The sequence below is a fragment of the Neolamprologus multifasciatus genome, chromosome 2, assembly GCF_963576455.1.
Source record: "Neolamprologus multifasciatus chromosome 2, fNeoMul1.2, whole genome shotgun sequence".
Lineage (NCBI taxonomy): Eukaryota > Metazoa > Chordata > Actinopteri > Cichliformes > Cichlidae > Neolamprologus > Neolamprologus multifasciatus.
In genome coordinates this window covers 16128297-16155570 of record NC_140440.1, presented here as the reverse complement: position 1 = coordinate 16155570, position 27274 = coordinate 16128297, and the positions used below count along the sequence as shown (strand labels likewise).

General features: G+C 41.1%; 1 protein-coding gene and 1 long non-coding RNA gene across 2 annotated transcripts in view; both read right to left on the bottom strand.

The window, feature by feature from the left end:
- LOC146524145 (uncharacterized) overlaps positions 1–27274 on the bottom strand; it is a 203372-nt gene that overhangs the window by 4447 nt on the left and 171651 nt on the right. The window lies entirely within an intron of this gene.
- Positions 810–7307, bottom strand: slitrk4 (SLIT and NTRK-like family, member 4). Its single transcript, XM_085177138.1, has 2 exons — positions 5886–7307; positions 810–5121 (listed from the first exon to the last, which is right to left on the bottom strand). Exon 2 carries the CDS (start codon positions 5077–5079, stop codon positions 2542–2544), a length of 2538 nt encoding a protein of 845 aa, XP_085033264.1. The 5' UTR covers positions 5080–5121; positions 5886–7307; the 3' UTR covers positions 810–2541.

The window sequence follows — 27274 nt, the reverse complement described above, 5'->3', positions numbered from 1 at the left end:
ATAGGAAAAACCAGCACATGTGCATATTTGTATGAAGTTTTCCACGCTGGAGTCTTTATTTTGGCTTAGTTTTACTTGCTTAAACTGTTAGCTTGAAAAGCACGAACTGGTTCATGGCCTTCGGGGTAAAAAACAAGACTTTCCCAAGTTGCAGAGGCAGTTTTCTAAGCAACTAAACAATTATATATTATGCTTGAAGGGCAGCCAGTGTTTGTACACGAACAAAATAAGAACAGCGTTCTGTCAGCTTTAGTTTGTCCAACACTGAGCTGTCAGACGCTGCAACGTGTGCTGTGAAAGGGAAAAATGCTAATGGCAGGGTTTGCAGAAGCTTGAAAGTTAAGCAGCCTCGAAGAACGACGAAGATGTACGAGCTTAAAAGAAATAGGGGGGGACATGGTGCAAAGAGGTGCTGATTTTAATACCTTGATTTCAACATGATTATACATGAGAAAATTAACCAATATACAGGAGATTTATGACTGATAGAAAATTGTATTTATTATACTTTCCAAGATACATTCTATTCATTTGTAATGTCAATAAACACTCATAATTTTAACTTAACAATACTTTTTAAATAAGGACCGGATAGAGTTAAGTTGAATAAAGAATTTTGAAATAGAACTTGTCCTGACAATATCATCTCAAACTAAATAAATTAAAAACAAAACGGAGACTGAGCTAATATTGCACATGGTTGTTTTTCCGATATGATTCGGCCCAGATCCGACAATTTAGAGCCTCGATCGGTTTGCCCTCGCTTTCCCTCCCTTTTTCCTCCCAGGTCCAACAATTCCAGAAGCATATCGAGTTTAATGCACATTTATTTTGGTTGCATAATGTTAATAAGAAACCTTTTACAAGATACTGTGGGAGATATAAGAATAAGGAAACTGCTGGAAACGTCACAGACTCTATCAGGCCTCTTGCTCATCGTGCGACACAAGAAAAAGGAAACATCACAGATCACATTTCACAACCTTTCATCCGGCAGGCGCTCCTCAGCAGACCAAGAGAAACAGAAACCCTTGAATCGACTGAATTAGCTCTGATGCAGCACACTATCAAGTCCTTTCCACTCTTTGCGTATTATTCTTCTTAAATAATACCGATAACTCTTTAAATAACCCTGCATAGAAAAATAAATCAACTATGTTGTTAAATTTTCATTCCTTTTCTACGAATTGAGAGCTGACGGGGAGGCGGGTCACCGATTGAATTATATTAGCGGTTTGTTGGACAATCTGGCAATGAAGTCTCTTGATGTTGATGATGCTCCGTCGTACAGTATGAGTGTGTGTGTGTGTCTTTCTTTGTAATTTACAAACCAGTCCCACAGATACAAATAATGTAAGACTTACAAAATAAATTCCAGGTTACGCTTACATGGCAAGCAGCTTTGTAATTTCTTTTTTTTTCTTTTTTCCTTTTTTTAATCATTGGGTTTTGTTTTTTTTTCTTTTCATTTTTCAGAAACGTCCTCTGACAGTGTATGTGCCATTAGATTTCACCCAAAACATACAGTTACTGTAAGTAGGAATTTTTAAAGAGAAACACAACTCCATTCAGAAGACACTATATTTAACATGGCTCTTTACACAAAGAAAACAAGTCATGAAATCATTCCCCCAAAAGAGTTCCGCGGTGCCTCCAATTCCCACGAATGGAAAACGGGAGCCGTTTAGCCTCCCGGCAAAGAGCAGGTGTACTGCTACTGCTGTGTAATCCACACAAGATGGCAGAGAGTCTGCAGCCAACTCCGGAGAGCATCCACAAGATCAAATAGATATCCCAGCAACACAAAAAAGGTCAAATAAAAACAAAATAAAATAGAATAAAGCAAAGTAGCATCCATTGAGTCACTGATTCTGTTAATCTCATCCCAGTAGAAGGAGACATGATTGGTTCCAGAGCAAAAAGAACAACCAGCGCTCCCCTCTTTTTCTTTTTTTTAAAAACGGGCTGAAGCCAGCGAGGTATATTCTCAAGCACTGTTTCAAGACCCTTTGATTTGGTTGGAAAAAAAAACAGTAAAAGAAAAAGAACAACAACAAGAACAACAAAAAAATATGAAGAAGATAAGTACCCATTTCAGTAGCAGCAAAAAATACTATGTCTGGTTGCTTTTTTAAGGGTGTCCTATGGTAAGTTTGCAGGATTCGTACATATGAGTGGCTGATAATCCAGAAGGTCTTTTACTGTGAAATACATCCACGTTTATTCTACTAATAGCCTTGTAGTGTGGAGCCATTTTGTCCTTCTCTGCAGTGGTCATTAAGGATTTCCAGAAGGCACTTTTTTTGCTTTGTGTGTGTGTGTGTGTGTGTGTGTGTGTGTGTGTGTGTGTGTGTGTGTGTGTGGCTGCAGAGAGGGAAATGAAGGCAGAGGGTGAGAGATCTGAAGGTTTGAATAACGTGTGTGTGTCTCGAGAGGACAAAGAGCCAGAGAAATGTGTTCGGCTGTCTGTCTGCCTGCATGTTGCTGACTTCATACTGTAGAAGTGTGTGTAATCAATGCACAGATCAAACACAACAGTCCCTACATTTTGCTCAGTGCAGTCTGCTCCTCGAGCACCTGCAGGTAATCAGGCGTTCCTTGGAGCTTGGCTTTCAGCTCGTAATACTCACTTTTCCTCTGCTCCACTACGATCTTACTGTGGTTCCCGCCTATCAGCGACGACTTCTTCATCTTTTTATCCAGCGTTTTCTCTGGGTAGCGGATTTCATATCCGCCCATCCCTATACTGTTGAAATCTCTTTTGCTGTCCAGGAAGTTGTGGATGAACATGCTGGGCTCTCGGTTGGGGAGAAACTCCTCGAGTTCGTCGATGGTGCTGAGGCGTTTGTTGCGCTCCAGAGTGGAAAGCATGTCTTTCTCCTTGTCTGCGCTGTTCCGCAGGATGATCTTCTGCCTCTGCGAGTCTGCAAATTTGAAGCCGGCATCCAAGTCTGAGGAGCGACCGATCCCGCAAGTGTGGCTCTTGCCGATGTGCTCGATAGTCTGAGGGATGAAGGCCTCGCCTCCCAAGTCGTCGCCGGGGATAGAACCTTTTTTGCCGGATTTGTGGCTGTGGCGGCGAAGCTGCAAAGACATTGAGCCGCACTCCTGGTTCCCCAGCCCCTCCTGCCTGCCCACCGGTTTTTTATTCCGCCTCAGGACAAAGACTAAAAGGCAGAAGGCCACAAACACAGTCAGGATTAGCACTACGAGGATGCTAAGGATCATAATTGAAAGAGGCACTGGCCCTCCCGGTGGTGCTTTGCCAACTCCAGCAGGCGACACTGATGTCAAAACAGGGGTAGCGCCAGTCTGAATAAATGGCGGCCTCGCCATCCGAGGACACAGGATCTCATTTTTTAAGAGGCGCAGTTCAATGTTGGCGAACTGCACAGGGGAGGCACATTTCACCTCTTTGGCAGCCACTCCATCACTCAGTTTCTGCAGCCAGAGTTTGAGGGCAACCAGATCGCACGAGCACTCCCATGGGTTCCCTTCCAGGTCTATTTGGGTCAGTGACCTCAGCTGGTCCAAGACACCGCTCACTGGCAGGGTCATGAAGTGGTTGTTTTTCAGATTGAGTCTGGCTAAAGGGATCCCCGCAAACACATAAGCAGGGAGACTCCGCAGAACGTTGTTGTTGAGATACAGGAGTTGAAGGTTCGGCATGGAATCAAACGTACCTGCTAAGATTTCCTTTATGGCATTGTATTCCAAATATAAGTACTGCAGGTTTGTGAGGCCCAAAAACATCTCTGGGTGCAACTGTTCAAGCAGGTTTCCGTTTAAGTACAGTCTCCTCAGGTTAGTGAGGTTAGCAAACACACCTTTCTGGACTGTGACAATCTGATTGCTGCCAAGATGCAGCAGATCTAAGCCCTCAAAACCTTGGAAATCACTCGGATTGATGTCACGGATGTAATTCCCACTCAGGTGAAGCTTCTTGGCATTTGGGGGTTTGGGAACGAGATCAGCTAGATTTTTAATATTCCTCTCCTGACAGCTGACGCTAATGCCAAAGTCAGAAGGGTGGGCTTTGCAGCTGCAGGGCTGTGGACACAACTGAAAGGAAACAATCTGGTTATTCCTTCCAGCCACAATCCCATTGCCATAAAACTTTGATGAGTCTGTGGTTTTTGGCGTTTTCGTGGCTATGGGAGCCACAGTACTTGGGGGCGTTTTGGAGGGCTGTGCAGGTGGCATCCTAACATCAAATTCACTTCCTGTTCCCATGGGACAAAGCTCCTGTTTGTTGGTTTCTTTCAGGAGCCTCCCGTACAAGTCACTTGGCGTTTCACATATGGCCTCGCCAATAAAAATATTATAGGGCATGTTTTCAAGCCACGCTTTGAGAGGCGCTAGGTCACAGGTACAGTTCCAGGGGTTGTCGTCCAGCTGCAGCTCTACAATGCGTCCAATGTGCTCAAGAACACCCAAATAGGGAAGTTTCTGGATCCTGTTGCCCCTTATATCCAGATGTGTGAGTGAGGCAAAGCGAAATATGTTGTCGGGGAGTGCCTGTATGAGATTGTCATTCAGGATCAGCACTTTGAGTTTGTGCAGTTTGTTAAAGGCTCCCTTCTCAATGTATTGTATTAAGTTGTAGTCAGCCTGCAGGTATTCCAAGTTTTCTATGCCTAGGAAAGTGTCCGCACGCAGCACCTTTAACTCGTTGCTGTTCAGATGCAGCTGTTTCAACGCACTCATCCCCATGAAGGCCCCACCTTCGATGTTCTGCAGTTTATTGTTCCCCAGGTGCAGTGAGACGGCGTGGGTGAAGTTGAGGAAGGAGTTTGGGTAGAGTATGATCAGAAAGTTGTTCTGGAAGTTAAGGTGGTAGAGGGACGAGGCCGGAGGGATGAGCTGTGTGGGTCGATAGACGGTGATCTCCTCGCAGTTGACATACAGCACGTTTTCCACCGACATGCAGGAGCAGGCGACGCAGGTCTCGGCCAGCAAGTCAGGGGCGGACGGGTCTGCCATCGGGGGTCCGTTCGACATTGAGGGGGAGGAGAGGGAGGAGGTGAGAGAGCCGGAGATAGAAGAAGAAAAGGCTGCCAGCAGGAGTACGAGCAGCATTTCGCCGGTTAGAAATCCTCCCCCAGAAAACCATTTAGTAACCTTTGGAAAGAAAAAGAAAAGAGAGACAGGCGCATGCACAAACATCCACACACGCAGGCGTACATACATGCACACAAAACCAGATATGCACGCACGCACACACACACACACACACACCATCAAAATTCATATTTGAGATCGACTGCATTGCAATTTTAATATTTAACTCGATTTATATTTAAAGTACAAAAAAGAAAACATTACTCTCACTGTATGAAATAAATTCTAGCCACGATGCTAATAATGCACATTTGGAATGATCCCACTATTTCATCAGAATCTATAAACTGCGTATCTCTGTTACTGACACACAGTCATTCCTCCAAATCCTGGACAGCCTGAAATGTTGGATGGAGGTTATTCAGTACTGCAGGAAAAAGTAGCACATGCTCTGGAAATTACCCAAACCCCTAAAATACTGCACGTCTATGCATCTTATTCTGACACCCAAAGCAAGACACAGACATCAGCACAACTCTGTTTTGTGCCTCTCAGATTCAACATAATCAAAGTCAAATGGCTGCAGTTCCCTTTTCTAGGGGAGGTCTAATTTGGAGCCAGCACCTCCACTACCAGCGAGTAGCACATTCCGATTATTTAGCAAAGAGAAGAAGAAGAAGAATTGGGACTGTGCCCATTACTGACACACTGAGAGGGGTTTAAGCTGCACCCATTTATAGCAGCTGTGACACAAGAAGAAATTCCACATGACGAAATCTGAGAGATCTTTTTTATGGGACTGGATTTAAATAAATTGGACTTACCCAAAGCTGTGGTGGTGATGAATGCGGCTCCCTCTGGAGACACGGGGCAGGATTGGTGAGACATGGATGGAGCCGTGCAAACAGTCTGCCCAGCAGAAGCCGACAGTTATAGGGGCGCAACAAGGTCTCCCCCCAGTCCTCTATAGCCCCATGTAGGGAGCCGAGCAAACCGGAGAGGTGGAGGTGCGAGGCGGAGATGGTGAAACAGAGGAGGGAGAGGAGGAGAGGCGAAGAAGGAGGGAGGTCCGATTTCACCCGATGCGCCTCTTAGTGACGGGCTCCTCTTGCTTGGAAAAATCTCCCCGCTGCTCGTTCGGTCCCCAAGGTGGCCGTACTACCTCCATGGGAAAACGTTCATTTGGGTGCAGGGGAGATAGAGAGGGAGCGGGGGAAAGGTAGAAGAAGGCAGAATGAGGGGAAATAGAAAGAGGGGGTGGGGGGGGAGGAGGAGGCAGATAGCTTTCAGAGATCTTCACGGCGCGTCCGGCGACTCCAAGGCGTGAAAAGGGGCGCAAGGCAGACACCAGTACGGTGGAATAAGTCCATCATTCTTGGAGTTTTTATTTAAAGGCGGGGAACTGATCGAGAGAAAGAGGAGTAGCAATGAGTAGAAAATGGGGAGGGAGAGGGGATGATGATGGCCAGCACTGTGCGTCTGGCTACAGCTCGGCTGAGCAACCCTCCGAAGGGCCAATGAATAAATATTGGTTCGTTTCCAGCGAAGTTGCGCACGGGGATAAAGCTCCAGAGGGCAGAAGCGGCCAAAATGCCCCCATCAGGTTGGTTTTGTCACGAGGTTATTCTCCATCCGTGCAGCGCTAATCCCTCCACCCCCCAAAAAACTGTTGGTGGTTCTCTGCACTTTGTTTGCAGGCGAATGGAGAAGATATTATTTCAGTCTCATCCAAGTGGGAGGGAATCAGTTCTTATGTTTTTTTGTTTGTTTCTTTCCCCCTGTAATAAAGAAGAAGAATATTGAAGCTCCTTTCCGAGAAAAAAAGGAGGAAGAAAGAAAAACGAAGAGAAACCAGAGAGACGAGTGAGGACAAGAGAAACCGGTGCGTAAAAATGAATAATGCAGTTATTCAGCCTTTAGTCCGCTGTGGTGCAAGTGAGGCGCTCGAAAGTCCGCACATTCTCTCTTTCATAGGTCCAAAGAAGGGAAGGGAGAAAAAAAGAATCAAAATGGACTTGATAATTTTTTAAGTAATCCTCTCCTTGGGAAAAACACAAAAAATATCCAGGTGGAATAAATGGCAGAGGAGGGGGGAGGGGTGTCACACCGGAGAAAAGCAAGCTTGTGTTTCTCTCCCTCCTGTAAAGACAGAACAGTATCCGTGTCAGGCGCATAAGTATGCTGGCTCCTTCTGCAGCCGCATTCACGGAGCTTCCCACACGACTAAAAAGAGGAGAATGCAGAGATGGAGAGGGAGGGAGGAGGGAGAGAGAGAGAGAGAGAGGGGGGGGGGGGGGGGGGGCTCGCTCACATTGACCGAAAAGAGAAAAAAGATACTCCAGACCTTGAACCAGATCCATTAGGGTGAGCGAACACTGCAACAGCTGCATTTGCTCCCTATTTACGAGCAGATTCAGATTTTTTGTTTTATTATTTTTCTATTCTCAAATGTAATAAAAGGAGGCTTCACCTGTTTTTATTTCCTACCCAGTGTGAGCTCGTGGGGGGGGGGGGGGGGGGGTCAAGATCAAAGCGCTGATGGAGACGGAGGAAGGGAGTGTGTGCGCGTGCGGGTGGACTTGGCGCCGTTAAGAAAATAAAAGCAGCACTGCGAAAGAGTCACAGCGGGCCGGACCTGCGCAACACGGACCGAGCGCGTCCCCGAGGTCCGTGTGGAGAGAGAGAGAGGGATGTGTGTGTGCTTAAAACCCGGCACGGGAGCGCGCATGTGAGCGGCATTTTAAACAGGAGGGAGAGAAAGCGAGCGAGCGAGAGAGGGAGATGGGGTTATTATTCAGGAGCGCTGCAGTCAGGCGGGCTGGAAGAGAGACAAAAACGGAGATGGTGATGAAGAATCAGTCAGTCAGGAGCTCAAGTTTATTGTGCATGTTTGTGGGAGAACATGGAAGAAGGAGCTCGATGAAGCAGATTAGAGGAGGAGAGAAGAGGAGGTAAGTTAGCCGCCTCCTTATACAGTTACATTTTTATACATTCTTGCTATTATTATTCTTCTATCTATCTTATCATGAGTCCTGGCTCCTCAGCTGACACTGGAGGGGGAGTCCAACCTGAAACCTGACAGCATTTGGGCTCACCGGAAGCCTCACCTCTGGTTTCCTCTTGCAACAGGTGGCGAGGCCAGGTGACGCACAAATAAAAGCAGGCCGAAGAAAGGGAAGTCCAGGGAAGTCTGGATGTGAGCCCGCCTGCACGTCAGCACAGTCTAACAACAGTTTAAGTTTAAGGTTGATAATGATGAAGCAGTAAATTCAACATGCAGTCATTATACTATCACATCCATGCACACAGGCAGGTACAGAGATTTCCTTCCTGTCTGACTGTACAGCACCATAACACTGAACAACTCTACTATTATTTTATTGCTTTGTTTGTGTCATTTTGCACTGCAGTGCATTTTATAATGTCACATCTGCAATGGCTGGAAATGCCCAGCTCTTACATTCATCCTCTCCACACTGACGTGGGTGCATTTGGGATAATTAATAATCACTACAGCAAAGCCAAGAACAAAATCATTGCAGGTATATTTCAAACACCAAAGAGATGCTGGGTCACTGTATCAGGCTTTGTCAAAGAAGAATTAGAAAAAATTTAAATATTATATAGATAATATATAATAATATAATAAACCAGTAATCACATATCCCAGTAGATTTGGGTTGACGATTCTGAGAACACAGGCCTCAGCAGATTATACTAACCCCCACTGTATATGTATGAGATTTGTTTTGATTAAATATAAAGATCATTTTTTGTTCGACCTGTATGTCAACTTCTTAACATCGACCAGGTCTAAGACGACCGGTGTAGGGTCAGGCTTTCACCCTAAACATGTCAAGCAAGAATATTTTTAGAAATTAGAAGCTGTTATCTTTTTAAATAAAGTTTCCCCCGTGTATTTCTGCACTGCAGTTTCCATAAAATAGCGTGGTTGTTGTCCAGACTCTAACCCTGACACGTTGCAAGGTAAAAGGCGATCTAATTTTGTAATCCATATTTTTCTTAAGCATTTTAAAAAATACTGCATCCATTTCATGGTTGACAGAGATATGATGATGAACAACACTTACTGGTAAAGAGATTAGGCACAGTGAGGTAACTGTAATGGCTGAGCCGTCTCAGTCCTTTGATAGATCAAACGGAAGTCATCACTTCTCATTTTTATATGGAGCAAACACAAAACAAACAAACAACATAAACCACAGTAATCTATATAAGATGGAGTTTTTACAAGCATCCCCAAAAGGCAAATTAAGCACCCCTCATCAGTGTGTGCGCATTACTCTGTGTGTATGAGTGTGCTGATATTTGACAGTGTTGGACATGTTCCTACACTGGCTGTGAGTGGCCTGAGGGAAGCAGGCCTACTAGAAAATGAGCCAGACAGTTGGCAAACCCCCTGCTTCCGTCTCAGCTGTCGGTTGGTAGTCTGGCCATGTGGGCCGAAACGCTGCTTCCTGTGTCCAAACACCAGAGAAGCCCTGACTCCGCTGTGCTCTAATCCCATTTCAGGAATTAACATAAAGCGTCCTAATATGTCTTTTAAAGGATTGACATGTGCTATTGTTTTTGTCTCTCACAGCCACTGCTGCTGCTGCTTTCCTCTGCTGCAGGTCTTATTTATTTTTACTTTTTGATGTGTCGCCCTCATCTGGACGTAAAGGTAACTGCAGTCCAGTAATGCTGCTCAGGTAAGGCCTGCTCACTTTCCCTTATTGAAATAATGAGCATTAATGATGGCACACGCTCTGATTAGTGTACCATAAAATTCATTTTGATGCAGATCTAATATGAGAAAAAAGTACATTTCCTCTCTTTTGTCTCATACTAGACTCATGAGAGTTTCACAGCATTTCATTTATATTTATATAGTGCAAATTCATAATTCACAGTCACCTCAAGGTGCTTTGTATTGTAAAGGTCTACAATAGAAAAAGCAAACAAACCCCAACAATCACATGACCCCCTACGAGCAAGCACTTGGCAACAGTGGGAAGGAAAAACTCCCTTTTAACAGGAGGACAGAACCAGGCTCACGGAGGGAGGGGCCATCCTCCACAACCCATTGGGGCTAAAGGAGGGAGAGACAAACTGTAGGAGAGAGAGAGAGTTTGACATTTGCTAATGATTAAATACAGTAGTGGTGTATAAACACACCGAGTGAAAAGAGATGGATGAAGAAGAAACATTATCGCATGTTCTAGTCTCATTGTAGCAAAACTAAAGCAGGATTCAGGGTCATCTGATACCAGCCTTGAATATACGTTTTATCAAAAAGAAAACTTTTACATCTAATCTTAAAAGTAGAGAACGTGTCTGCAGTCCTGCATATTTCTTTAATGTGTGCTTTGAAGGACATATCCTGATCAAAAATGCTCCAAGAGTCCTCACAGTGTTACTGAAGACCAAACCAACACTGTCTAAAGAATCTTGTTAGACATCATGTGTCAAAGATTATTTTAGGACCAAACACAGTAATACCGTGACAGGTCATCCAGGCCTTTATGTGTTCACAACATGACTCTATCATCTGTCTTCGTGGATAAATAAAGCTGTAATATCTACACGGCAATGCACACGTATGCAGTGTTTTCTAATAACATTGCCTAAAGGAAGAAGGTTTACTTTAAAAAGTTCTGGTCCCATCACAGAACCAACTCAGGGACTAATGTTTGTGTAGTGAGCACTCCCTGTTTACGAGCACAAATTGGACTCTGGCAGACAAATATGACTCCAACATGGTTACTTTAACACCCACAGTATGTTCTGACCTCTGTAGTAAAGTATTGTGGTTAGCAGGTGTAACAGTCTACTGTCAGAGGCCAGAAGAGCATCATCCAGAAGTGCTGCCTCTGTACTAAGATAAGCCTTTATTAATCCCTCACGTGGGAAATTGTTTGCAGAAAGTACAACTGTACTATGGAATGCAGTGAGTACTATCAAAGTACTATTAAAGTACTATGATGTACTCTAAATCTTGACAGAAACGCTTTACAAAATCATTTCTCATCAAATGATCAGTAAACTGTTTGACAGCTATTCTTTCATGAACTTTTGATAATCAGGCAGGTTAACAGTTGGTCTGTGATTAGTTGATAAAGCTTGATCAGGATGATATTCAGCGATTGCACTGTTAGGACAGTTTTTATTCTACAGTATGTGAATTTTCAGCATTGGTAGACTGCGTGTTTCCTCTGCTGTGTTGTATACTTTCTCATTTTTAAATCTTACCACTGTGCATTACTTTCTTTTTCTTTTGCTAATAATACAGAATGTAGAGCATCTGAAGAGTTTTTCCTTTGATATACAACATCAGTAAGATATATAAAAAGATATTCAGTGTAACTGGAAACATGTGGTACCAAACCAGTAGAAGATACAAAGTTCACTGGATTACACACGAACCCTTTTTTTACTTTGGTGATCCACCAAAAATTCATTTTCACGCACAAAAATAAAAGCTTTTGGTGAGTTGCAGTTTTTTCTGATTATTTGTAGTGTTTTGGGTGTTCATAAGCTGTTCTATGGTCTTCAGCACTGAGAAAAATGTCAGAAACTGGTGAAAAGGAACAAAAGCAGGTGAGAAGTAAAGCATCAGCACATTAGAAATAAAGGTCTGCATTTGATTTATTTTTGTAAGTAATATCGCAAAACTATGTTTAAAATTAGATTAAATTACTGAAAAAAGGCCTTTATGCAGAACAGACCATATATAATTACATATTTTGTTACAATTAAAATGACATATAATTAGTGATGCATTAACATGAACATCACTGTATCAGATACATGTTGTGATTTTTATGCATGTGCATTCTTATCCATATCCTTAATTTAGACGATAATAAACTAAAGCAATGAAATTATTGTAAAATAAACAAGTCTTTGAATGTTTCCATCTGTAAAGTGTTTTTATCTATTACATATCTTGTTTTTTGGGTCATCGCCTGATCCTTACTCATTTTTACAGATGTATGTTTAAAAGAAAAAAAAAAACAGGAAATGTTTTACTTTTTAACAAATGAAAAGAGCCTCAACCGTTCCTTCAAATATGTAAATCTTAACAAAATAATAATAAAAACATTAGTAATAAAAGCTTTCATTTTTTTGCAGCTATTATTCTTTTGGGTTTCTTCATATATATTTTATTTAATTTTAATAGTGCAAATAGCATAACTATTTCAGACATTTCAGGCTTTAGTGCCGTGATTTCCCAACGGAAACGTGTACGTCAGGAGAAATAGTAACGAAGGGATAAAACAGTATAAACAACAGAAAACAAGTTTACACATGAGGAAAAGCTAAAAATGTGCAGGTTGTTTTTTTAAAACATATTATTAATAATATTTAAAAATTATTAAGATCACTAACCAGAACACTGATCTAAGGAGTTTTTTCCAGCTGCATGATGGACATGTCAGGCATTTGTTTCCTGACATATCACAACCACTTAGTGCTGCTGGATTTCTTTCCGGAGCATTCGGCACATGCTGCGGAAAATGTAAATCAGTCTCTATCTGAAAAACTGGAAAGTTAAAGAGCAGGATGGAGAGTCATGAGAATGGAGGGGCCTTTATACTCACTTCAAAATCAGCACTAATCACAGGAGCATGTTCACACTGATGCCTCAGTAGTCACCTCTGATTATTGGCCATTACTGAGCGCGGTTTGATCCGAGGCTAAACATGTCACGATGCTGCTACCCAAAGTTAAAAGTAATGCACCTTTGCTGATGTGTGGGGAGTGTGGGGTTGGCGGTGAAGGTGGTGAGGAACCAGACAGGGTGCCAGTGACCTGGTGGATGAAGATGGTAACATTCACCTTTTTTTTCTTTTTTATAGAAAGTTCTGAAATCTTTTAAGATTAATCTTTATTATCTTTTTATTTGTACTCTGCAAGTTTCTGAAAAGATTCAGCATGTGGCAAAAACAGTGAAAGAAAAAACATCCTTTACTAAACAGTCCTATTCCTAAACTGAGCTAAAGTCCTAAAGCATGAGTAAAAAAAACAAAACACAATCTGTACTGTATATATAAAATATAATATTATAATAATAAATATCATAGAGGACAAACTGGCCCTACAGCCACTGGGAATGCCCGGCTCGCCCAACTGAAGGCTTTATTTCGAGTTGCCAAAAATGAAAACCCAAAATAAAAACTCCTGGATCCTGGTGAGCTTATTTATAGATCCTGTTGTATCCAGTACAGAGTTTAAGAAACAGGATTGTTTTTTCTGTTTAGCTATAAAGGCAGATTTATAATTGGAATGGCAGGTAATGCCCTATTTTATTATTTCATCCAAAAACATTTCAGTAGCATCATAATTACAGTAGGATAACATTTTGATAATTAAATGAGAATAATGACGTACTTATAATTACAGGTTAATAGTGTGAAAGAAATAGAAAAAGTTATCTGGGTGATTTTAGGCTGAAGTTTATGTGACCGAAAAGAACAAAAACTGTTCTGGAGAAAAAAGATGTAAGCTGGGAATGTGACTGGATGAGACGATACAGCTTTGTGTTTGTACAGCAGACTCCCATCAGCCAATAAATATGACATCATACAGTCCACGTACCAAAGATAGAGGTCATGACCTGCACTGGACATCACATCTAGTACATCACATATGAACACAGATCTCCACCTAGTGACACCCTGTGATATATACAGTGTTGGGAAGGTTACTTTTAAAATGTATTCCATTACAGAATACATGCCCTAAAATGTATTCTGTAACGTATTCCGTTACGTTACTCAATGAGAGTAACGTATTCTGAATACTTTGGATTACTTAACATATTATCTTGCATTTTACAACTACGTGAATGTACTATTGCTGTGATTTATTACTATTACTGAAGGTCCGCGGCTCCGAACCGTAGTAAAGGGACCTCTGGCTAATACGGCGGGTTCCGTGTCGGGCTCGTAGCCGAAAAACAGCTTTACTTTGTTGTCTGGGTCAACTCTGCTTGCAAGAGACAAAGAGAGGCATTGAACGGCTGCTCCAAAGGAACTTATTGTTTTTGGAGGAAAACACGAACACGGTGTACAGTCAAGTTTTAATAGCTTACTTACAACTGTGCTCGTCAGGCACTCTTCATGTCTGCAGTGGTTATTATTATATTTACATGCTTCCAGCTCCCGTTTTTGCTCAATAACAACTCATACTTTTCGACTCTCCTTTTCTCCCACCTCACAGACACATAACGAGTATGGCAGTCCATTCTCCCTGCAGCACGGACTACACTGCCCACGATGCTACATTCTGCATTCTGCCTATTAGCTTAGCACAACAACAACAAAAAGGCCTCTCTCACCCAGGAAACACGCAGAGCGAGAGTGTCACCCTGTAACCATGGCAACCGCAATGCTGCCGCCTGGAACTACAGCACGTAGCTGTCAAACAAAACCGAAACAGTCCTGACCCGCCACAATATGAAACAGGAAAGTACCGCCGTGTAATCCATTTATTTCAACAAAGTAACTGTATTCTAAATACCACCTTTTTAAACGGTACCTGTAACGGAATACAGTTACTCATATTTTGTATTTTAAATACGTAACGGCGGTACATGTATTCCGTTACTCCCCAACACTGGATATATATCATCACAGCTCCTTTGGGCTACAAAATACCTCTTATGGCTCAGAGGTTTGGTTACATCTGTTATGAGGTTTGAAGCGAGGCCAGAGAGGTGGGTAAGAAAGGGGTTACAGCAGATTTAAGCCCATGAGTCACTCCATCACGACTGTCCTCCATTTCTCTTCCTGCCTGTCTAGTCTTTGGCTAAAGTAGCCCTGGTCAAAGCAGATAGAAGGCAAAGCCAAAGCATTCATAATTTAAGCCACGGGAACGTTGCTGCTTTTCTCATTTCTCTATATATGTGCTGTTGTCCTTGCATTGGTCAGTGACTCTGTTGACAGTGCTGCACAGTGTTGTTGCTACTCCAAATACCTCGAATACCAAATACCAGAATTTCTAATTCAGATATTAACATTAGTTTTTTCCATTGGATTGTTGACAATTTGTGTTGAACATCCTACAAACCTCGTGTGTATTTGCAACTCAAGTTGACTTTCTTCTGAAGCATGTGGCTTCTGTGCAAAATGAATATAGCTTGATCATATCTGGTGATTATTTTGTCCTTCAGAGCTGAAAGATCTACTTTGAAATATTTTTGGACTCTAGTCGTTATAAACAACAAACTAGAAAGTGAAATGATGAAAAACAATATGCAATTCTATCCCACAGAATAACGTTTATAGACTACATGATTCATACATTATAAATGAAAATCATTCAGTTGCATTTTGAGAACTTTCAGATCACGATTGATTTAATAAAGCGGTTAGAAAGATTTTTTCAGCAGCAGAGTGTCAAACAACAATAACTGACTATGTACATCTTTAGTGTTAATAGCTCTTCATTTAGCAACAAGCACCGTGACATGAAGTGACATGAGCTTCACAGAGCAATGAGCTGCTGAAACTGTGCTCAGTAACAACCAACCAGCGTAAATGACTGAAAAGGAAAAAAAATGACACTTTCTTTAGGCATTCATTTCAAGGTTCTGCACTCAGCATGTGAGCCAGTCATGATTCAGTCCAAAGCTCATCTCCCGCATCCACAGAGACACAAAGAAACAGACAGAGGTTAATTGGGCTCAGATGCATCTCCGTGTCCCGATAGGCTCGGCCTGCTGCTCAGCTAACAATCAGTCCAGGCCCCGGTTTCCACATGAAGACACAGAAGCTTTGTTCACATGTGCACTGATACTGGGTCACAGTCTGTTTCATACATACCTACAGTTTTACTGGACTAGTCAGCAAATAGCCCTTCTGACTGGGGGGGTTCAGGTTTGTACCATCTGCATGTGGAGGATTTTAAAAATGCTAACATCTGTTACAAGATCGCAGGTTACTGATTAAACCTGTATTATTGTTTCTGCACTCTGTTTAAGATCAGTACCTCGAGCACCCGATAGAAAACCAGTGCTACAGAGTCACAGTGTTACTGGTTTAAAAGAAAAGTTGATTATTTGGAGCGTTTTGATTTTGTCATAAATGATAAAAGTCTACTCTACTACTTTCTCCTTTTTTGCGAACTATTGCAATAAACATCTAACAGTGAAATAACAGTTGGAGTCTCTCCTGAATCCAGCTTGCAATGGAAAAACTCTTCTTTCTATGCTTCAGAACCACCTCACTGTTATTGACACATGCAATGGTTAATAATCTGAATTTTTGCATTGCTATGTGATGTGATGTATGTTGGTAAACAGGCAGACGCTGTAGGAATATGATGTAAACTGCAGGGAACATGAGATTATTATGTACTCGCTTGTTTAAACACACCACCCAGCAAGATGCTTACAGCCATGAGGCATCATTAGGCACGATGAGTCATAGTGTCAGAAGCCTCGGTGGCTGTTCAAAATGATTATATTAAACAGCATCATATACCCTTAAGAAAACCTATATTGAAACACACCTATTAACACATCAAATTTCATATTAACAAAGAAGGATTCAGGAGTTAACAGATTTTTTCTTACTGGCTAGGTTAACAAAAAATTGGATTTAAAGGTCCACTTTGTAAATGTTATGTCATTGGACTACAGCGCTTTTGATTTTAGTTGTCTTGTGGTGTCAATTATTTGTAGATCTTCAAGACGTTCTTTGATCCAAAGCCCTGAAAGTCTTGACAGCTCCTTCCTCACCGTGAAAAACTTCCAAAACACTTTCAACCACATCACAAAGCCTTCATCTGGAGTCGAGGATGACTCTAGTAAATCTTGTATGCAGAAATGAAACGCTCACTGTCTCTATTATATAAATGTTATAAACCGTGGCCACTTCCATCCATCCACTTGTGTTTATCCAATTTTAGGGTCAGGGGAGGCTGAAGCCTATCCCAGCTATCACAGCGCTCGAGGCAGGGTACACCCTGAACTGCATGTCTTTGGACTGCGTCAGCAGAACCCACGACGTCCACACAGAAACACCTCAAACCTCCATGCTGTGAGGTAACAGTGCCGGCCACCACACCACCGTCTCCTGCCCACTTCAAGGCATGCTCAAATGTACACAACATGTCAGCTGTAAAATAAACAGCCCATCAATCAGCACTGAAACGCACCTATTACAGACTTAAGCTGTGAATTAAGATTCAAAGCGAAGCGCAGCTTTCCATGTTACCGACACAAGCAGGCTGAGTGACAGTGTTCGACATTCGACTTCATAAAGTGTTTTAAAATCTTTTTGTCTCTTCCCTCCCTGCGTTCCTGCCACTCTTCCCTCTTTGCTTCAGTGTCTTTTGATATGCTAAGGAGCACGCTATTTATAAATCATTGTGAGAGGAAACATAGTAGGTTAGGGGACAAATAACAAATGCTCCATGTCTGCTGAGAGGAGGAGAGGGATACAAAGAAACAGGAGAGAGTTTGAGGAAGCAGAGTAATGATATCAGGCAGACTAAAGGGGGGAGGGAAAGAAAGCAGCCTTTGCATACTGACGCTGTGAGCCAATGAGCATGGACAGTAAGTTTGATGGTGCTGCTGGATTTGGTGGTCAGAGTATAATTACAAAAGACAACAATAACAAACAAATAAACATATTTAAATTGTTACATTTCCTTTTTTTATTTTGGGGGAAATGTCTAAATGTAGTTTCAAAGCTTTCCACTAGTTTTTATTTCCATGAAGCTATAAAAAAATACAAGCAAAAGAAATGTGTGAATAGTGGAAAGGCTGGAAAAACAAAACATGTGCTTCTGGTACACACAGCATCAGACAAAAACAAAATCAAATCTCCCTACAAAAAGTTGCTAAAACTGGTTCGGCCTTTTTTGCAATGCTAAGTCTAATTAAGCTCCTTATGTACTTCTTACTGGTTTGGTGTTACAGACCACTAACAAGTATTCTGCCTAATAAAGCTGCACATTTATGGATCCATCTGTTGAACCCATATTTCATGTGTCTGGTGAAAAAACAACATGCACCTGCGACTCCGACATGCACTGTTAATGAACGTTTAAGCTGCTTTAAATGACATCATAGTGTCCAGTACGGGTCACACTGCTAATCTTCTGTTTAAGTTCAATTGGACCATTGCTCCATGAAACGATAACTTTACGTCAATATCTCTGCAGTCACTGCAGTGTTTGGCACTATTACTGACACGCCGCCAGTTTATGATGATGCTTTAGCCTACACAGTTTCACACATTGCCCTTTAACTTCCACAGGGACTGAAGCGTGAATAGTGACGCTCTGTGTTTATAATAAATTCAGTATGGCATAAATGTTTATGCTGCTGATGCCCCAAATGCAGAAATACTGTATCTGCATAAATTATTTCTGTGTAGCGTTTAGTGGCACCTGGCAAGATTCTGGCAGACAAAAGTTAAAAATATTAAAGTTATGCAATGCCTGGAAACAACAACATGAGCAAAGTAACCCTCCTCTCTTATTGAATACATGCATTCACGCTGGCAGCATCGTCATTACTCTGATGCTCTAAGCTACAACCCTACAGTCCAATGGTCACCTGGTGAAGGTTAAGGCGATTGCTCCTTTACGATTTCAACACGCTGACACTGAGAGGGGAAAAGACCCAAATTCAACAGTTTCTGACAGATACTATTTTTATGTCATTTTAAATATTCCTGGATTTTTTTGATTGACAGATAGCCTCTGGGAAGTGAAGTGGGAAACCTGTGCACCAGTAAGTGGGAAGCTTATTAGAAACGGACGTTACTCAAGAAAAAAAAAGAAGCAGAAATTCAAAAATTCCTTTTGCAACTGAAAGTAATGAAACATGTTCTCCAACAGAGCTGGAGAAAGAAAGGGGGAAAAGTTTATTTTTGGACGAGAAGAACAAGCAGTACAGACTCATTTGCCATGTATCAGTGTGCTTAGTGTGTAAGTCTAGACAAACTACAGCTTCAGCCATAAAAAACAATGTAATTGAAATAAAAGCAGTAAATGATCGTGACTATTAGTTGTGTTGCCCTTGAGGGTACAGCAAAGTGATGCTGAATGGCAGAAAATACAGAGAGCAAGCCACTGTGTACAAGTGCAATATTCACATTGGAAGGGAAAGGGCCTTTTCTTCTCTTTTATTGATTTTTGAATCCAAGCAATTCACAAAAGAAGATGAGGCCACATGAAAGATATGACTGTATGGGATTTTCTGTTACGATTTAAGCGGTATGTAATGATTTTACAACTGAAAGGAGACGCAATTTTTTGACCTAAGATGTCTACTACAGCCTGCAGACGTAGGAGGTACGAATTACCTCCTACAATTCGGAGGTAATTTTGTGGGTTTTTTGTTTCTATTGTTGAGGGTAGAGGAGACAAAGTGACAGTTTAAATAAGCAATAAAAAGGAGCCATTTGAGGGAGCTTCTAATCTCCTAGTCCATAGCATTTTCTCTTAACTTCCACTGCAGGGGCATCACGTGTTTGGGCAGCATTAAACAGCCTGTAGCTTCAAACTAAATACAACTTTGTTTTTCTGATTAACACCAGGTTACATTTGCCCTCAAATATTGTGCAGGGACTCACAAGCCCAGTGTTTGGTTGCTAACCCAGCATCTGATGATTAACTGTCTTCAACTGGGACTCTTCAACAATCTTCTTTTCTGATGAAGATCCCAACCGTCACAGTTTTTGTACACATAACACGTAGTAATGTTGTGATTTTAAACTACAGACCCTGCCACATGCATTCTGTTCCCTACATCTCTGAACATTTTTAAAGACAAACCAAATATTACAGATAAATACACACACCGATTCTCTATTCAAATTATTACAATTATTTTGTAGCCTATAACATTAGCTAATGTTAGGAAGAATACAACATAACATTGATCGCACTGTGTAACAAAACATAAGAGACTTAATTTACAAACGTCAAACAAAGTGTAGAGAGAAGTAAAGGCGAGATCTGCTGATCAGACTAACACGCTACAATGCTAACAAGTAAGGTACTCGGGACTTTTTCCTCCTTTAAACAATATGAACTTAATTACATTAGAGTGCTACAGATTTACACATTTTCAGCTACAGTATATGTCTCAGTGTGTGACATATACTGTGACTGTGTGGACTGTGAATAAAGGCCACGAACACAGGCACAATGGAGCGTGGAAAATTACTTGAATTAACAAAAGTTGAGATGTTTAATAAGGCTGAACCACGAGGACTCTTCCTGGAGCTGACTGCACGGTCGGTCTGAGCAGGTGAGGTTGACCAAGAGCCCGATCGTCACTCTGACAGGTGTAGAGAGGAGAAGCTTCCAAAAGGACGACCATTTCTGCAGCATCCCAGTAATCAGGTCTGTATGGCAGACTAGTCAGACAGAAGCCACTCCTCAGTAAAAGGCATATGACAGCCCAGTTTTCCACTCTGATGAAGCAAAGATTGAATTCTTTGGCCTGAAGTGTCATGTCTGGAGGAAACCAGGTACCACTGTGAATACTTATGTACATGTTATGTTTTTGTTTTTTAACTTTATTAACGGTTCAAGAATTTCAGGCAAACTTTGTTCACGTTGTCATTATGAGCAATTGTGTGCAGAATTTTGTGTTGAAAATTTCACATTCACGACAAAATATGAAAGTGGATGCTATGAATACTTTTTGAATGCTTTGGCTGTAACATAGTTTCAAAACCTCTTTCTCACAGCTGGTGTGACTCATGGACTTTATCCCAGTGTAATAACACAGTATTTTTTAGACTTCCTCTCGCTCTCCAAGATCGTGTTAAACTGTCTGGTCACAACTACAAGCCTTTTCCTTTAACTTTGCAACCTCTTTCTCTTTTCCATACACCGAGCTTCCCAATACTCCCATCTACTGAGTCCCCTACTATCCCAGTTGTTCTGTGCAAAGCTCTTCTTTTGAATGCTTTTGCACACTTTCTCATTCTACCACCACGTCTCCTTGTCCAGAGGACAGCACCCAGTCATCTGGGAGAGTAGCCCTTCCCTGTCATTTCCTATATTTCCTCCTATTTCCTTTTTGAATTTCCATCACTTACTCTTTGCCTTGCCACATGTTTGATTTGTTGAAGATTTTCCACTGGATGCCTCCCCTGATGCAACCCTCCCCATTTATCCAGGCACTAGAAGTGCGCTGGCGTGTTGCTTTCCTGTGGCGGGTTAATGCAGAGACTTGCTGTGCTTCCTTATCTTGTGAATTTACATTGGATAAAAGGGAATATAAAGCACTGTGTGAGATTAGTAAAACTTCAAATCAGAAGTGGGGATATCTTATGTATCATATGTATTCATCTCTTCTCTGTGATATTAAGTGTATACCATAAAAACATTTTTTGTACTGCTGACTTGAATCTCTTGACAAATTGTTCCTGTGAAAGGCCAAACCTGGTCTCATCATTATTTCTCAATCTATGCATTGCAAAAATGCTTTGGTGCAAAAATGCTTTGGTGAAAAAATGCTTTGGGGCAAAAATGCTTTGGTGCAGAAATGCTTTGGTGCAGAAATGCTTTGGTGGAGAAATACTTTGCAATTCCATGAAATGAACAGGAAATAGGGTAATATAGGTTGTTGACTTTTCCACAAAGTTTGTTTTTGAGTTGATTTACTGATATTTTCTCTTTCTTTACATCTCAAATCCTCGCATTTTAGCAGAGGCGTCCTCACAGCAGGAGGACTTCTTTAAACCTTTCTGTAACAGAACAGTCTTACGGACCCACAGGCCAGCTCATCTATTCTCAGGCTGGGGACACACCATAAGATTATCAGGCCATTTTATATCCTGACATTTGGAAGATCTGAGGTTTGGCTGGGGTCGATCGTCTGAGAAGATTATCTGGTGTCGATATGTGACATGTTTACAGATTGAACTTATTTGAAGATTTCAGCTTTTATATTTGTGTAGACCCAGAGACACAACATGATGTCAGTGGGCAGTTCAGTCAGGTGAATCTGAAATGTGGGTTTTGTATTAGGAGTTAGTCTGAAGCTCTTAAATTTAAGCCTGTAAGTGTTGCACTCCTGAATATAGGGGAGAAAGAATCATGAGAGTAATTTTCAATTGCTTCACTCATGCAGTCGTTTAATGCAGTGAGGAGAGAGCACCAAAGAATGGAGCCACCACCAATGGATCCCAGGAAAGGCTTACTAGCTGACTGGTAATGTACAGATGCACACATTAAGCAGTGGTTCCCAAACTTTTTTCGCTGGGCCCCCCTTTGTTTTACAGAAAAATGTTCGCGCCCCCCCCCCCCCTCGCGCGCACACACGCGCGCACACGCACGCACGAACACATCCTCCAACCACACACACCCATATTTTGCTCAATTGCGTTTTATTTCACACCTCAAACATTTAGTAAACAACTTTACTGTATAAAGAGCTAACATCTCCAAACTGTCAGGAGTAGTTAGTCATTACAACAAGTGTTTATGAACTAAAAATCAAGAATGTGGGCACCTTGGCACTTGTCCAGGTGAAGCCAAAGGGAAGATATGTTTCACCATATTTTCTAGTCTTTGGTTTAGAATGAAGTTGGTTTGGAAACATATTCAGCGCTGCTTCATCTCCTGCTTTGCGTTTGTGTAGGCGCCCCGTGCTAGCAGTGTCCAAGCGTTGTTTTTTGTTTTTTTTTTCCCTTTTCATGCTGCGCCCCCCCCTGCAATGGCTCTGCACCCCCCTAGGGGGTGGGCCCCACACTTTGGGAAGGTCTGCATTAATGCAACATGAAATATATATATATACATATACATACATATATATATATATATATACATATATATACATATATACATATACATATATACATATACATATACATGTATATGTATATATATATACATATACATGTATAAACATTCTTATGTTTGTGTCAAGCAACTTTAAGATGCTTGCAAATGGTCCAGAATGCTGCTGCTCGCCTGCTGACAGGGACGCGCAAACGTGAGCACGTTAGCCCTGCTCTTGCCTCTTTACACTGGTTGCCTGAATTTAGAATTCATTTCAAAATTTTATTATTTGCTTTTAAAGTTTTAAATGGCTCCTTCTTACCTGTCAGACCTTCTGCACCAATACACTCCACGAAGGTCTCAACTGACCAGTCGCTCCTTGCTCTCCCCATGTCGAGACTGAAACATCGGGGGGACCGGAGCTTTTGCTGTTGTGGCCCCCAAATTATGGAATAAACTGCCCGTCCATATTAGGCTGGCCCAACACTTGAAATATTTAAATCACTTTTAAAAATGCACTTTTTTTCAAAGGCTTTTTAGGAGTAGCACCAGAGTCTGTTTGTAGTCAGTTTGTAGTCAGCTGTTGCTCTTAATCTTTTTTATTTTGTTAATGTTATTTATTGCATATTTTATTGTCTATCTTACTCATGTTTTAATATTTAATATATATACTGATTTATTTTTATCATTTTCATTTATGTATTAATTTAAATTTATATTTATTTCTTTGTCAACTTCGTGTATGGTTTTAAACTTTTATCTGTTGTATTATTGGAAAGCACTCTGGTTTAACCAATAACCAATTCCTGTTCAATCTGTTTCACGGTTATTTTGCACACTGATGCCATGTTATCGAATGTTCTTCTTTTTACTTTTTATAATGTTCTTCTTCTGTAATGAAACTATTTAGATATATTAGCTATTATTGTTTATACACTTTGTTTATAAGATTATGATTAATAATGAAATGATCTAAATCATTGTTAGAGCTGAAAAAAAACCCCAAACTTAAATATAACCTAAAAAATACTTGCTCCATCAAATTTTACTTAAAAACTAAAAAATGTAATGAAAATTACCAACCTAAAGAATCCAAGGCTAGCACAGATCCCTCTATCGCCCTAATTCTAAGCACTCACATGTGCTCATCTGTCTGTCATCCTGTCTTCCATCTAAGGTAACAGTATTTAAGTCAGACTATAGTTAGCTTTATGGTCCATTTCCCACTGGGAGAAAGTGCCACACTTGAAATGTCAGCTCAGTCTGACAGCTGTTTCATGCCTCGGTCTGTCTCGACATTTAAAATGAAATATGGTTCATTTTAGCTCCGAAACTAAAAGTGCCCTAAATGTCTCTGTTAAGTACAGTCAACTCTTTATCGAGGTATTGAGGACACTGTAGGATAGTGATGAGAGGAGGAGCCAAGCTGAAGTGTTTATAACCCATATTTCCAAGTCAAGTATAGCTGTCACACGAATTAGCCAACCATTCTCTTCTCCCTGCCCTCCTGTCAGTCCTTTGTGCAGCCCTGTTGTATTAAAATCAAATATACATTATCATTAGTAACCCTACCACTATGACCTTTCATATAACTGCACTGATACCCTTTTAAAAAAAATCATGCTTTGCTCCTCACTCTACATCCTCTCTTTGATGTATTCATTGAGTGTAAATCAAATTTATGTCACTTCTAAACACCATTTTTACACATTTCTTAATCATCGCTTACACTTTTCTAGTGATTCAAGCAGTTGTAGATTGCAGGTTTTATTTCTGAGATGTAGAATGTGTCATCAGATATTTAAATAAAATATTCACTGGATAAGAGCACGAGCCCTTTTGCAGTTGACAGCGTGAGCGAGGAAATTGAGTCGGGCGGGTTGTTGCTTTCTCTTTAAGGCGGGACTTGTAATCAGTGTCTGGGCCCATTAGGGTGAGCCGGTGATGAATCACTGATCTTAAAGAGCTCAAAGATGGGTGGAGATGTTTTAGTGTCTGTTACAATGTTACGACGACATTCAAGTGGTGCACATTAAAGAAATTTAAGATGTTCACAACTTGAATGAGATTCTGAAAGAGATTTATTTTTTTCCCCATTAGAGTAGATGTGCAAAATTTCGAGGTAAGAAGCAAAAAGCGATGCAATGTGTTCTTTCAGGCTGCACATACATAGTGTTGGCCTTTCTTTGTGTATTCTGTATGTTCTCGCTGCACTCTGGGTACTCCAACCTCACAAGACCCAAACACATGCATGTTAGATTATATGTGTTGTCCCTACAATAGGCTGGTGCACCAAATCATGCTGAAAATCAGCTACGACACTGACTATAACAATAGTAATGATGTTTTAAGAGATCATTAAAAGTAAACAATTCTTCAAAGTGTTTTTGTACTATTAGAAAATGCAAGAAATATTTTATTTGCTAAAGTGAAAAAAGTTGAAAAGAAAAAGATTTACTTTAAATGACTTTACAAACATTTTTTTTTAAATATGTCAAATGTGCCTGAAGAAGGAAGCAGTAACTACAACTATGAGAGGAGTGAAGAAGTAGAGGAAACACCAAAGAAAGCCCCCCAGACTGTAGCAAAATACAACTCTTGCATTATGTAGTTACACTCCGTGACTGCGGGCTGATAATTCTGACATGTTGCTCGGCAGTGCTTGAAATCTCCCGTCATTATTCGTACTCATATTCTCATTAGTCTTGCGTCAATTTAAATCATTGATAGGGCCGACTACTTTACATAACTAAAAATTAGTAATAACAAGACTGCCACTGCTTTTCTCTTAGAGGCAATTAGCCCTGCTGGGCCTGATTGGGTTTAGCTCCATGTTTTTGCTTTTGAATTTTGATGCAAATAAAAGGAAACCCTTTAACCAAGATGTGGAGTGAGCCCTGAATCTTCATCAGAGCGGAGATCTGATCTGATAACTGATGACAAGTCAGAATTAAAGGAGGCATCTGCAGCATCCCTGTGAGGCCGCTTTAACGGGCCGTGACAGGACGACAGCTCAAGAACTGCTTTGTGACGGTGAAGGGATTAAAAAAAGAAAAAAATGAAAGAAAGAAAGTGTTCTGCTTGGAATTTCAAAGAGATTGTGGTGAATGGGTTTGATTACATTCCAGTTTTATTGCGTTGAGAGAGAAATGATGGATGATGAAAACAGCAGAGACACACACACAGGTATCATTGAATTTAGTTTCAGAATAGCAGTGAGGCAAAGTGAGTGGGCATATTCTGCATATTATACATTTAGGAGTGGATTACAGGTGTCTGACGGGTTTTCTTTACACAGTTTATGTTTATCACCTGCCAAAGAAAAAAAAGATGATCGAGCTCTGAGAAAGCACAGACGCTTCATGTCCTGAAATATATCTACCATGTAGAGGTGGACAGTTGCTTCTCAATGCCACGGGCAACACATGCTTAGAAGTCAAAACAGTAGCACTGAAAGATTCAGGAAAGTGTTTGATGTGTTCACTGGATTCTTACGTTACCTTAGTGGGTTCCTAGTGGATCCAAAAGCCTTTTGTTTTTATATTAGTCGCAAAATTCTCTTTTCTCCCTCTTTGTGGAGCAGTTTTAGTCCATCTGCATCGAACTTCTCTGTATTTTGGGCTTCTATCTAATCTATGGCACCAAAATTACCCACCAAACTCTATAGATTATCCATGAGGTTCAGGCTGGCTAATCAAGCTCACTATTAACATGGTCAGTGAGTCATTAACAGTAGTTTTGGTAAACAGGTACTAAAGGAAATCAGCCTCTTCATGAAGGTTGTCACCAGATGGACAGTGCTCTCGATCTCCTGGTTCCACAGGTTTTGGACTTGATGGAGCAGAGTGGACCAACCACCCACACCAGCAGAAGACATGGCGTCCCAAATCACCAGACTGCATCAACTTCAGGCTGTACTTTAAACATCTGGATTCTGCGCCTCTCCACTCTTCCTCCAGACTGTCAGATATTGATTTCCAAATGAAATGCAAAGTGTAACAAACATTCCAACATTAGGCAAAAGTCTTTTTTGTGCTTTTTATCTGTGATTCGGGAGTGGTTTGATATTGGGAGTATAACATTTGTAGCAGACTTCCTGTGCATGGTGGCTCTTTATCTACTGACACCATCCTCAGTCCACTCCTTGTGAAGTACTCACAAGTCCTTTAATCAACATTTCTTGATGGTCCTCTTATAGATGCAGTCACCCCTGTTAGTTGTGCACCTTTTCCTACCACACTGTCCCATTAGTAGGCTTCGGTAGAGCCCTCTGCAAACAGCCCACCTTTCAGCAAAGACCGGTAGACTGGACAGTATATATATGTTAAATTACATTTCTAGAAAACAAAGTCTCTGCTGTTCATTTCCATCTTCTTGTGTTTATTATGTTCTTATACTGGGGTCTTATACTCTGCCTTGGTGGAGATCTGAGGTCATTCTCTGTCTGAAACAC

Bases quoted from the DNA above. Each gene is read 5' to 3' on its own strand.
- slitrk4 (XM_085177138.1), bottom strand. From the start codon at position 5,079: ATGCTGCTCGTACTCCTGCTGGCAGCCTTTTCTTCTTCTATCTCCGGC.